This window comes from Mustelus asterias, chromosome 12, assembly GCF_964213995.1.
Source record: "Mustelus asterias chromosome 12, sMusAst1.hap1.1, whole genome shotgun sequence".
Classification (NCBI taxonomy): domain Eukaryota; kingdom Metazoa; phylum Chordata; class Chondrichthyes; order Carcharhiniformes; family Triakidae; genus Mustelus; species Mustelus asterias.
Window position 1 is genome coordinate 17,906,461 of NC_135812.1, and position 13,474 is coordinate 17,919,934.

The 13,474-nt window shown below is 40.8% G+C and overlaps 1 protein-coding gene across 7 annotated transcripts in view; it reads right to left on the reverse strand.

Moving 5' to 3' along the window:
* Positions 1-13,474, reverse strand: part of git1 (G protein-coupled receptor kinase interacting ArfGAP 1) — a 194,429-nt gene that overhangs the window by 86,589 nt on the left and 94,366 nt on the right. For all 7 annotated transcript variants that reach the window (XM_078224851.1, XM_078224850.1, XM_078224852.1 and 4 more), the window contains exons 5-7: positions 9,836-9,922; positions 7,896-8,026; positions 5,446-5,540 (exon numbers count right to left, since the gene is read on the reverse strand). In XM_078224851.1, the coding sequence (XP_078080977.1) occupies positions 5,446-5,540; positions 7,896-8,026; positions 9,836-9,922 (313 nt within the window). The remainder of the gene's footprint in view (positions 1-5,445; positions 5,541-7,895; positions 8,027-9,835; positions 9,923-13,474) is intronic.

Genomic DNA, 13,474 nt, shown 5'->3' on the forward strand with positions numbered 1-13,474 from the left:
CTCTCCAGGGAGAAGAGATCAAGCTCCCTCAACCTATCCTCATAAGGCATGCCCCCCAATCCAGGCAACATCCTTGTAAATCTCCTCTGCACCCTTTCAATGGTTTCAACATCTTTCCTGTAATGAGGTGACCAGAACTGCACGCAGTACTCCAAGTGGGGTCTAACCAGGGTCCTATAAAGCTGCAGCATTATCTCCCGACTCCTAAACTCAATCCCTCGATTAATGAAGGCTAGTACGCCGTACGCCTTCTTGACCGTATCCTCCACCTGCGAGGCCGATTTAAGAGTCCTATGGACCCGGACCCCAAGGTCCTTCTGATCCTCTACACTGCTAAGAATGGTACCCTTCATATTATACTGCTGCTTCATCCCATTGGATCTGCCAAAATGGATCACTACACACTTATCCAGGTTGAAGTCCATCTGCCACTTCTCCGCCCAGTCTTGCATTCTATCTATGTCTCGCTGCAACTTCTGACATCCCTCCAAACTATCCACAACACCACCTACCTTGGTGTCGTCAGCAAACTTACCAACCCATCCCTCCACTTCCTCATCCAGGTCATTTATGAAAATGACAAACAGCAAGGGTCCCAGAACAGATCCCTGGGGCACTCCACTGGTCACTGACCTCCATGCAGAGAAATACCCCTCCACAGCCACTCTCTGCCTTCTGCAGGCAAGCCAGTTCTGGATCCACAAGGCAACAGCCCCTTGGATTCCATGTTGCATGGCATTGGAAAAGCTTTTGCAAATAAAGATTGCTATGCACCAGACTAGCCGTGGTTTGTGTTGCTATTATTGCTTCCTGCTTTATAAAAATTCCAATTTAATCGCAATGTGAAGAATGTCCCGAGGAATTGCAATTAACCAAGTTTCACTATATATGGATTTATTAGTCACATTCACTGCAGTAAACAGAAACCAAATGCAGACAACTACTGCCACAAAAAAGGTGCTGGTAGACCACCTCCTCCAATTGCTGCAGTCCTTCTGATAATGGTGCTCCCACAATGGTATTATGCAGAGGATTCCAGTTCATTAAGCCTGTGCCAATGAAGAAATAGCAGTACAAGCCTAAACCAGAATGGTAAATTGAAGAGGACTGTGGAAGTAATGAAACAACCATGATCTTGCTGTTTTTACCATTCTTGGTGGTAGATGCTGTGGGGCTGAGAAGTGGGAACCTCTAGTCTAGTAGCAGTTACATCAGTGAAGCAAACTGATGTCCGTGATGGTGCAAGCTTCTAGTGTTGTTGCAGTTACTGTGACAAGTCTTCAGTCACACCCATGACCCTTGTAGACGGTGAAGTAGTTTTGTAGGGTCAGGTTATCAAGCAGAGTATCTTGAAATTGCTAATTTCCCATTATAAACTAGGCATTACATTATAGGATGCAAAATATGTCAAAGCAAGTTTTCAATTTAGCACCGACTTATAATAGGTTTGGTATTGGGGCTCAATCCCCATGACCAAAACTGCACACAATACTTTGGGCGCGGTCTCACCCAGGCCCTGTGCAGCTGCAGTTAAATATCTGAGCCTGTATTCAAATCCTCTTGCAATAAAGGCTAACATGTAATTTGCCTTCCTAAATGCTTACTGCACCTGCATGCTTGCTTTCAGTGACTAATGTATTAGGATGCCTTTGTATTTCCCAATCTATCACCATTTAAATAATATTCTGCCATTCTGCTTCTCCATCCGAAGTGGATAACTTTACATTTATCCATGTTGTACTGCATCTGCTGTGTATTTGCCCACTCATTAAACTTGTCTAAATCACCTTGAAGCCTTTTAGCATCCCCCTCATCACTCACATTCCCATCAAGTTTTGCGTCATCAGCAAACTTGGAAATATTACATTTGGTTCCCTCATCCAAATCATTGATATATATTGTGAATAGCTGGGGTGCAAGCACTGATCCCGGAGAGACACTGCCTGCCACTTTGAAAAAGACCCTTTTATTCCTACTCTCCACTTCCTGTCTGCTAACCAAATCTTAACCCGTGCAAATGTATTACCCCCAATTCCACATGCTTCAATTTTGCACACGAACATCCTGTTGGGACTTTATCGAAAGCTTTCTGAAAATCCAAATACATCACATCCACTGGTTCACCCTCGTCTATTCTGCCAGTTACATCCTCAAAAAACTCCAGTATGTTTGTTAAATAGGATTTTCCTTTCATAAATCCAGGTTGACTTTGTCTAATCCCATTGATATTTTCTAGGCGCCCTGTTATCACATCTTTTATAATAGACTCCATCATTTCTCTACTGCTGATGTTAGGCTTACTGGCCTGCAATTCTGTGTTTTCTCCCTCATTTTAAAAATTTTTTACATTTGCCACCCTCCAATCTGCAAGACTGTTCCAGAATTTAAGTATTTTGGAAGATGACAACCAACATATCCGCTACTTCCATGGCTGCCTCCTTTAGTACCTTGGGATGTAGATGATCAGGTCCTGGGGATTTATTAGCTTTCAGTCCCATTTATTTTGCTAGCACTATATTTGTAGTAATACTGATTTCCTTCAATTCTTCCTTCTCATCAGACTCATGGTTCACGAGCTTTTTATTAATTGTGTGTCCCTCTGTGAAAACAGAACTAAAGTAGTTGGTTGATAGCTCTGCCACTTCCTTGTTCTCCATTAAAAATCCTCCCTTTTGGACTGTTAAGGGATTTACATTTGGCTTTGCTAAACCTTTTTCTATTTACATACTTATAGAAGCTTTTACAGTTACTTATGAGTTTACTCCCATACTCAATTTTATTCCTCTTCATCAATCACTTTGTACTCCTTTTCGTAATTCTGCACTTCTTCCAGTCCTCGTGCTACGTTTTCAAGCAACTTTGTAGGACCCCTCTTTAGATCTAATACTATCCTTAATTTCGTTTGTTAACCACAGTTAGGCTGCTGTTCTTGTGCTTTTGAGCCAGAAAGGAATATATAACTGTTGCAATGCGCACATTCATTTCTTAAAAATTAGCCATTGCAGATCCATCTTTTAATGAAGTTCCCCAATCTATCATAGCTAACTCACACCCGCAATGTACATGGCTTCCTTGAGTGGCAAATTACTGAACAGGCTCACAATGCCAAATGAGCACACACACGCATATTACTGTCGATATGCAAGGCACATAGTCTTCTGTACAAGTGAAGGAATCCTTCATTGTAGAATACTCAGAACTGGTTGTAGCAACACACTCAGTCATTTGACTAATTCATGTTTTGCAGAACCAATCATTAACAAAATAGAACGTAATAAGACATCACTTCAAATAGTTACAAAGCACCAATTAAACCATTTATTTTACAAAAATAGCACGAATATTGAAAATCTGAAACAACAAAATGCTGAAAGTGCACAGGCAGTCAAAATCTGAAAGATGAAGATAGATTAACATTCCATGTAACCTATCTTTTCACAGATGCTGATAGACTCATTGTGCATTTCATGCTCTGCTTCCTTATTCAGTTTTGGGTCGATAGGCAAACTAGGTTCATGTTGTCATGTGAAAGATATCTTATGACACATCTGCCCAGATCTTCCGGTCTCTGGATCATTTGAAGACCAGTCGTAGCTCTCAAGGTGAACTTGTGCAGACATCCTGATGCAGTGACTCAGTTATGATTGCCATTGGCTTATCAGCTAATGCAGTGTAAATTGCTGTTCTGTTTGAAACTTGGAAGGCTTTGACAGCATGTCTCTTCCTTCAGTAATACTCAACTGAAACACCGTGGTTTAATCCACCGTATCACCCGGTCCTCTCCATTTCTGCTGATATACTTTAAGGCCATTACTTTGTCTTATTATTTAAGGATTGAGAAGCACCAGAGGAAAAAAATTGATGCCAAATCCTGATATAGGTATAATATACAGTACCACAACAATGAACAGAACTAGTAATTATGGGGAAAACAAGTCTCTTGCATAGTACATCTTTATTAGTTTCCTCTCACCCATTAGTCACATCTTATAGTTCAGTGACAATAATGGAAGATAGAGACATAATTTTACAATGAGAAGATTAAAGGTCTTTGGCACAATTCAGCCAACATGAACATTTGAATGCCAAACTGAGAACTTGATGGCCAAAAATAATTTAAGCATTCCCTGGAATTAATGCTGAGGAATGAAAGGCTATAATAAAATTCTGGAATTGGGGAAGATTTTACCAAAATTGCTCGAGTCATGAAATCCTTTGATCACGTTGCAGTATTACAACATGGCTCTGGCTGGCTGGAACCTCTTGAATTAGGAAATAGAGTTTGGACAAGAGATGTGAACAGCCATGGTAGCTTAGTTCTTTGATGACCAGTACTGTTGTTGGCTGGAGGGAGGATGGCAAGATAACAGCATAAAAAAACAGAATGTTTACAGAAAATTGTTGCCATTGAAAAGGAACAGTAGCATGTTGAGTCTGGGATGCTAATCCTGAAGTAGTCAGTCCATGACAAGATGGCAGCATAAAACAATAAGAGGTGCTCTGTAACTTAGAACAATGCATTAACTTGAAAATGTATGTGGACTATCAGGCCAACTTGAGAACCATCCACAAACTATCTCCTGACGCCACAAAACTTGCCCGTCATGTACAAGGCACAAGTCAGGAGTTTGATCGTATACACTCAATTTGCAGTTTGAGTGCGGTTCAAACAACACTCAAAGATTAACACCTTTCAGGACAAAGCAGCTTGCTTGTTTGGCACCCCATCATCCACTTTAAACATTCACTCCTTCAACCACTGGTGTATAGAGGTAAGTGTGCATTAACAAGATGTAACTCACCAAACCTTGTTCAACAGCACCTTTCAAACTCATCACCTCCAACACAGAGAAGACCAAGGACAGCAGGCACATGGGAACACCATCAGCTGCAGGCTCCGCTGCAAGCCACACACCATCCTGACTTGGAACTATATTGCCATTACTTCACTGTTGCTTAATCAAAATCTTGGAACAGCATTGTTGCTGTACCTACACCAGGACTGCAGCAGTTCAAGAAAGCGGTTCACTAACACCTTCTCAAGAGAAATCAGGGATAGACAATAAATGCTCGTGCCTTGCCAGTGATACTCTCATCCCATGAAAGAGCAAGGAGATAATATAGAATAAAGTTGCAGGAGTGAAAAATACATGGATCACAGCTTCACAAGTAGGCCATTAACAGGAAGACATTTATACAATAGTATGCATTTCAATTCCCTCCTTGGATTGTGTTATTGACAATTACACCTATTTTGAAAAAGCTTCAGTTGAAAGTTTAGGCTTAAAAGTTGTATTCATTATTAATTTTTAGGTTTGGAAAAGGGAGAATTTGGCCACCTCATTGAATAAAAGCAATTGGAATCTATATTTCAATCACACTTATATTTATCCATAGTATAAACAGGGTGCATGCACTTCAGGTGCCTTTGCGGAAATCACTCACCTGGCCTCCGTCCGCAAAGGTAAAACGCCAATCTATCCGTAAGTTCATATTGACACTCCACCAGCCTGTCAGCAAGATCATGGTGATTTGCTTGCCTACCAAGATTAAAGAATAAAGATCATAGGGAGGCGAGAAAAAGAATTTAGCCCATCTCATGGTCAGTCCCTTACAGTCACACAACACATTTTGAATTTCAGACAATAAAAATCATAAAGATTGTCCTTGGATAACTAGCAAAGTAGTCAGAAAGCACTAATCAAACTGTTTTATTCAGTTTTGACAGATAGGTAAACTAGATTCTTGTTGTCACGTGAAAGATATCTTGTGACTTATCAGCCCAGATCTTCTGGTTTCTGGATCGTCAGAGACCAGATAAACCTTCTATTAATTCTGTGGGAATTGCCTGGGAGGTTTGAATTTCCAATGGGCAATTCCCCTGCTCCAACATACTCCTTAAAACCCTGAGCTTTCTGAAAAGAAGGTGGTATGTCTGTGTGCGCATGTGTGCAAATTATTTAATTAACCTGGGGAAAGGTTAATGGGGACCATTTGTCTGGAAGAATTGAGACATGAAATGGTGAAGGTGCTAAATGCATGCATTTATAATGAAACTATGGTCAAGATGGTTTTCTAACTAAATAGGCTAGGTTTAGAAATTTGATTAGGAAATACATAGGGACTACATTCAGCTGGTAGATTTCAAAGGGGAGTAAGGAACTTTTACAATAAAAGTTTCACAAGTATACAAGGGAAGGCGTTACATTTTATTTGACACAAAAATGGGGGCCACAGGAAAACATGAAAGATTTTAATATTTTGGAAAAGTTGAGTTAAAGAAATGCTGAGAACAGCGGAATCATAAATGAAAGCGAAAAAGGAAAGTCAAGGAGAAATGTTGATTAGGTGTTGACTGCACGAGGAAGATCTTGGGAGAAAGTGCAATCTGAATCAACCAACCAGTCAAGCCAGAAGAATGTTGGGCTGTGAAAAGCAGTCTTGTTCTGAAGTTTTGGATTGCCACAGCAGAGTGGGAGTGAGTTTGAGAAGTCATGGGCAATATTACTGGATTTTTATAGTTAGATATCTGTAAGAGAGTGTTCTCTGACCAAGTAGGGAGTCTTTAAGGCAATGCTTTAAAAGACTCATTTTAACTGTGTAACTGTAATCTTGTGTGCTTAAATTTTCTTTGCTTTTAATAAACTTTTAAGTGGAATTTTTAAAAATCCCAAAAGTGTTTAAGTTTTCTTTTCATTGTCAGAATACAAAAAAAAACAGGTATGACCCATAAGCCAAGTTTCCCTCTAAGATTTTGTTTGCTCAACAATTAACATCTGCTGTGTTCATAACAATATCCATGTGCTTGGAAAATTTGGGCCATAGTTTTTTCAAGATGATTTTACAGTTTCAGAATAATGGTCTGTGGACAATACTCTCCTGATTATCAACAGGGGTCACTAAATGATTGGACCTTACTTTCATCCCATGAGTGAATTTTGAAAAAAGGTGCTCAGTCTGAACTGAACTTTCTTCTTACTGTTTCTGTATTATCAAAAAAAAATCAACTACAAAAACAGAACAATAATCACACTTTATGCATTAAAGGGGAAGGCAGACCAAAACCTAAGGGAGAAGTAAATAGGTAATGCTGTTTAGGTTAAATGAAACATGGTGTGAGCAGGCTCGTGGGGAGCATGACCACCTGTATAGATCTGTTGGGCCGAATGGCCTATTTCTATGCTGTAAAATTCTATGCAAATGCAAGTCTATACAAGATCTCTTTGGAACAATACATTGAATTCCCATTCTGGAAAAATTATACTAAATGGATTCTCATTTGTTGCCTGCCGCCTAGTATGTTGGAGGTCGGTTGCATTGAACATTGGCTTTTGATTTTAAATACTGATGACTATATTAAGCGCAAATGACTGCCCACCTGGATGCTGTTACAATCCTTGGCCAGGCCCCCAGGGCTGTTGGTTGGGCCCAGTTAGTGGTTTGTTTCTCTTTTATAACCAGTAACATTTTCAGGGCATGTACAACTAATTCTTCAGATGAATTTGTATTGCTGACATCATATTAAAACAGTATGCATTTTCCTGAGCATATGCCAAGGGCACACCCTTTGGGGATTTAAATTATCGACAGTTTGTAACAAAAGCCTGCATCCATCTTTCATTGAAATACTTTAATTTTGCTTAACTATTTCCATAGCAAAAACATGAAACAGAACATAAATATCAAAATGTACGCAACAGTACATGTCCTGAAAAGGGATGTATTTTTATGAAACAATCCAAATGTAAAACCAAGGACTGTATTGCTTCCCGACACATTTTAAAATCAACTGCCACAACAATGGCTGTAGCCCCCTAGAGTGAGCAATGATTTGGAGCAATAATATAAATGAAATAAAAATGTACAAAATGAGGGGATCTTTCCTCCCCACTGACCTGGCATAATCTATGGGAGTTCTGCCATTAACATCAGGTGCTCCAGGATCTGCACCGTAGACAACCAGAAGTTCAGCCTGATGTATTTGTCCTGCTTTAGCAGCCACATGCAAGGGAGTGGTACCTTTCTCCTGATGAATCGAAAAAATAAAATATTCAATAAAAACAGCAAATTACAAGTACTGTAGTGCATTAGCTTACTTACGCAACTCCATTTATGATGCAGCAGCACTTCACTTACAAGAAATGGCAGAATCAATCTCAGGTCTTGTGTTAACCAGGCTTAGCTAGAATCGCGTCTCTATGAAAAATGTAGGGTGCAACAGTGGAGAAATGCAAAGCCTGAAAGGGTAGTAGAAACAGATTGAATAATACATTTCAAAAGGGACTTGGATAAATACTCATGGGGGAGAACCATTTGTAATGCTACAGAGAAGAGTTACTGGATCACTCTTCCAAAAAAACAGACAGAAATGATAGGTTGAACGACATCCTTCTGTGCTGTGTCATTCTCTGATTTTATGGCTGTGTTTCACTTCAGTCTGGAACCCTGATCTTCTATTTGTGGACATCTGCAAAGGACTGGAATAAATTTGGCTACAATGCCCTCTGATGGTCAAACAGCCCACCAATCTTCATGGTCTTAAAAAATAAGAATTTAAACCTGTGGAATTGCATGTGAACATTTTTTTGGAAAGTAATGATGTGAAATAAAATGAGTGGGAGATTATTATAGATTGAATTATAGTGTATTCACTATACACTATTAGCCCAATTTTCATGTGTTACAATGACAGACATTAAGATGTTTCAGTGCTGTGACCCATTTATAAATATCATTCAAATTCAGATGAATTACACCTTTGTAACGCAGACAAAAACTGCTCAATTTGAACTATTCCAAGGTATTAAATATTTTGTAGTTTATAACATTTTAATCCCTCAATTCACACTTTCGGAATATATTTTACACTTCCACTCTATTAAGTGGTACCTTTAAAGTAATGCAGCGAGTCCAGAAAATGCAATCAATTGGAGTGTTGGCACACTGAATCACACAATAGGGAACAGATGACTGGGAGAGTACAGTGTCTTTAAAAAATTGGTCGATATCTTAAACCAAGAGAGCAGAGCTTGACTGATTTACGATCCAATCCTCAGCTACATGGGGCAGCCTTGAACGTACATCTATTTTTTTTTAAATTGATGAGGTAATGGCACCAGTGAAGTAGCAAATTTTTGTTCAGACTATCTGATAATGTGATTTTTGTACACTGCAAACTTAGACTATGCTGCTCAACCGGATTAAAATACTGTGCACTGGTGGCTGTTTTATTGAAAAATAAATGGCATTGAATGGTAGTGTGCATAATCTGCGTAAACTATTAAATTTGAAAATCTTAAGCTACTGGCTGTAATCAGCTTTCAATTTTGTAAATAAAAGTTGAGCTTGCTGACATGAAAGAATGCCTCAATTTACCGTGCTCTTTTCCCCAAAAATCTAGATCCCGGAGGGATGATACCGGAAATCCAGATACCAGAGGGAGTCAGTGAGCTCAGTTGGCTGGACAGCTGGTTTGTGATGCAGAGCGACTCCAACAACACGGGGTTCAATTCCCGTACCAGCTGAGGGTATTTATAAAGGGCCCACCTTCTCAGCCATGCCCTTCACCTGAGGGGGAGAGATCCTCAGGTTAAATCACCATCAGTCAGCTCTCTCCCTGAAAAGGGAGAGTAGCTTATGGTCATCTGGGACTATGGCGACTTTACCATTTAATTGAAAATAGTAGAAACAAAAAGAAAGAATGTAAAGTAGGTTAGTCAGCATCTGAAAGATCATCAAAATGGCTTTCTCGCTGGTGCTGACTGGCCTACTTAATTTAGACTGATTATGAAATGCTTCGAATTACAGAACATTATTATTTCATAATAAACATTACCGGGTGAAAGAAATTGGCCTGTGCTCCCAGGGACAGTAGCCTGAGACATGTCTCCAGATTCCCTGTGCGCACACTGGAGTGTAGTTGCTGTTATAAGACAAAAGAGTATAAAGATTAGCTAAAAATTACTGTAATACAATTAAATTTTAACATTTTGGAACAGTCAGATGATGTGTTTGGTGTATTCATCAAGAAGGGACAGTGTTTAAGACATTTGTTCAATTATTCCAAATTTCTAGTTACTTACACACACGACACGCACACACTGGTGCACAGTTTTTGATATGGGGGAACTTTGCTTTCTACGTGACCTAATGTTTGTAATCTGTGTTTCCAATGACACAACTCCGCCACACAAAACAATTAGGGTTTCGTCAGAGCCACTCAGTGCCTTATCTCATTACAGCCTTGTTCCAAAATGGACAAAAGAGTTGAACTCCAGAAGTGAGGTGAGAATGACCACCCATGACATTAAGACAGCATTTGACCAAGTGTGGCATCAAGGAGTAGGTACAGAGGAGATGTTAGGGGTAAGTTTTTCACTCAGAGGGTGGTGGGTGCGTGGAATCGGCTGCCGGCAGTGGTGGTGGAGGCGGATTCGATAGGGTCTTTTAAGAGACTTTTGGATAAGTTCATGGAAGTTAGTAAGATAGAGGGTTATAGGTAAGCCTAGTAGGTAGGGACATGTTCGGCGCAACTTGTGGGCCGAAGGGCCTGTTTGTGCTGTAGCTTTTCTACGTTCTAAGGAGCTCTAAGTCAACCATCTCAGTCCCGGGTCATCGCTGCTGGAGTTCCGCAGGATCCTAGGCTCAACCACCTTCAGCTATTTCATTAATGGCTTTCCCTTCATCATAAGGTCAAGGTCAAGAGTGGAGATGATCGCACAAGGTTCAGAGCGATTCCTCAGATACTGAAGCAGTTCATATGCAGCAAGACTTGGACAATATCCAGGCTCGGCCTGATAAGTGGCAAATAACATTCACACCACACAAGTGCCAGGCAATGACTATCTCCAACAAGAGAGAATCTGACCATCTCCCCATGACATTCAATGGCATTACCATCGTCAAATCTCCTATCATTATCTGGGGGGTTACCACTGACCAGAAACTGGACTGGACCAGTCAATTAAATACTGTGGCTACAAGAGCAGGTCCAAGGCTGTGAATCGTGTGGCATGTAACTCATCTCCCGACTCCCCAAAGCTTGTCTACCACCTACAAGGCATGTTGGGAGTGTGATGGAATACTCTTCACTTGCCTGGATGAGTACAGCTCCAACAACACTAAAAAAGCTAAACGTCATCCAGGACAAAGCAGCCCACTTGATCCTACAGCCCTTCCACCACCACCGATACATAGTAGCAGCAAGGTGGGCCATCTACAAGATGCACTTCAGCAAATCACCAATCTTCTATCCCAGCATCTTCCACGACCTCTAATACCAAGAACAAGGGCAGCTGACACATGGAACACTAGCACCTCCAAACAACAAACCTTCCTGACTTGAAACTAAGCCATCAATCCTTCACAATGACCAAAGTCCTGGAACTTATCTTCCTAACTGTGGGGGCTCCTGCAACTCACGGACTGTAGAAGTTTAAGGCAGCAGCACACCTTCACCTTCTCAAGGGCAATTAGGGATGGGCAATAAATGCTGGCCTGGCCAGCAGCCCATGAACAAATATAAAATATAACATGTGCTCCGTTCTGGTCGCCTCACTATAGGAAGGATGTGGAAAAGATTGAAAGGGTGCAGAGGAGATTTACAAGGATGTTGCCTGGATTGAGTGGCATGCCTTATGAGGATAGGCTGAAGGAGCTCGGTCTTTTTTCCTTGGAGAGACGAAGGATGAGAGGAGACCTAATAGAGGTGTTTGGATTTAATATCAGTTGTTTGGATTTAATATCAGTTGTTTGGGTTTAATCTCAGTTGTTTGGGTTTAATCTCAGTTGTTTGGGTTTAATCTCAGTTGTTTGGGTTTAATCTCAGTTGTTTGGGTTTAATCTCAGTTGTTTGGGTTTAATCTCAGTTGTTTGGGTTTAATCTCAGTTGTTTGGGTTTAATCTCAGTTGTTTGGGTTTAATCTCAGTTGTTTGGGTTTAATCTCAGTTGTTTGGGTTTAATCTCAGTTGTTTGGGTTTAATCTCAGTTGTTTGGGTTTAATATCAGTTGTTTAGGTTTAATATCAGTTGTTTAGGTTTAATATCAGTTGTTCTGGGTTTAATCTCAGTTGTTTGGGTTTAATATCAGTTGTTTAGGTTTAATCTCAGTTGTTCGGGTTTAATCCGAGTTGTTGTGGATTTAATCTCAGTTGTTTGGGTTTAATCTCAGTTGTTTGGATTTAATCTCAGTTGTTTGGGTTTAATCTCAGTTGTTCGGGTTTAATCCGAGTTGTTGTGGATTTAATCTCAGTTGTTTGGGTTTAATCTCAGTTGTTTGGATTTAATCTCAGTTGTTTGGATTTAATATCAGTTGTTCTGGGTTTAATATCAGTTGTTTGGGTTTAATATCAGTTGTTTGGGTTTAATATCAGTTGTTTGGATTTAATCTCAGTTGTTTGGGTTTAATATCAGTTGTTCTGGGTTTAATCTCAGTTGTTTGGGTTTGATATCAGTTGTTTGGGTTTAATCTCAGTTGTTCTGGGTTTAATCTCAGTTGTTTTGGGTTTAATCTCAGTTGTTTGGGTTTAATATCAGTTGTTCTGGGTTTAATCTCAGTTGTTCTGGGTTTAATCTCAGTTGTTTGGGTTTAATCTCAGTTGTTTGGGTTTAATATCAGTTGTTAATATCAGGGATTTGTTCCCAGGAGCAGGCTGAGGGTAAGAGAGTGGGTTTTCTGACTTTAATTAATTATTTATTTTTTCAGTTAATTTTGGGTTTAAAATCGGAGGTTTTTTTCAAAACCGGAAGTCGGGCCAGGAGAGGCCTGGGGAAGTTTTTGGAGGGTTTAAAAGCGCACCAAAGTATACAGCGGGCAGCATCGTAGCGGGCAGCAGAGTGAGTGGGAAGTTGAGTGAGCTGTCAGGGCTTTGGCTCACAGGGCTTGGACGAGCAGGGGTGAGTTTTTGTTTCCTTACACTCTTATTAACTTTTCACTGTCTTACTTGACATAAAGTGTCCAGTATGAGTGTGAAACCAGTGTGTTGTTCCCAGTGTAGGATGTGGGAGGTCCTGGAGGCATCTGGCCTCCCGGACATCCACATCTGTGAGGGGTGTGTCGAGCTGCGGTTCCTGAGGGACCGTGTTAGGGAGCTGGAACTGCAGCTCGAGGATCTTAGGCTGATGAGGGAGAATGAGGAGGTGATAGACAAGAGCTATCATCAGGTGGTCACACCAGGGCAACGGGAGGCCAAGTGGGTGATGGCCAGGAAGGGTAAGGCTAGGGTGGTTGAGAGCACCCCAGTGGATTTGCCCCTGCACAACAAGTACTCCTGCTTGAGTACTGCTGGAGGGGACAGCCCGCCTGGGGGAAGCAGCAGTGGCCGTGTCTCCGCAGTGGAGTCCAGCCCTGTAACTCAGAGGGCTAAGGAAAAGAGGAGGAAGGCGGTATTAATCGGGGACTCGATGGTGAAGGGGACAGACAGGCGTTTCTGCGGAGGTAGGCGGGATTCTCGCATGGTGGTCTGCCTCCCTGGGG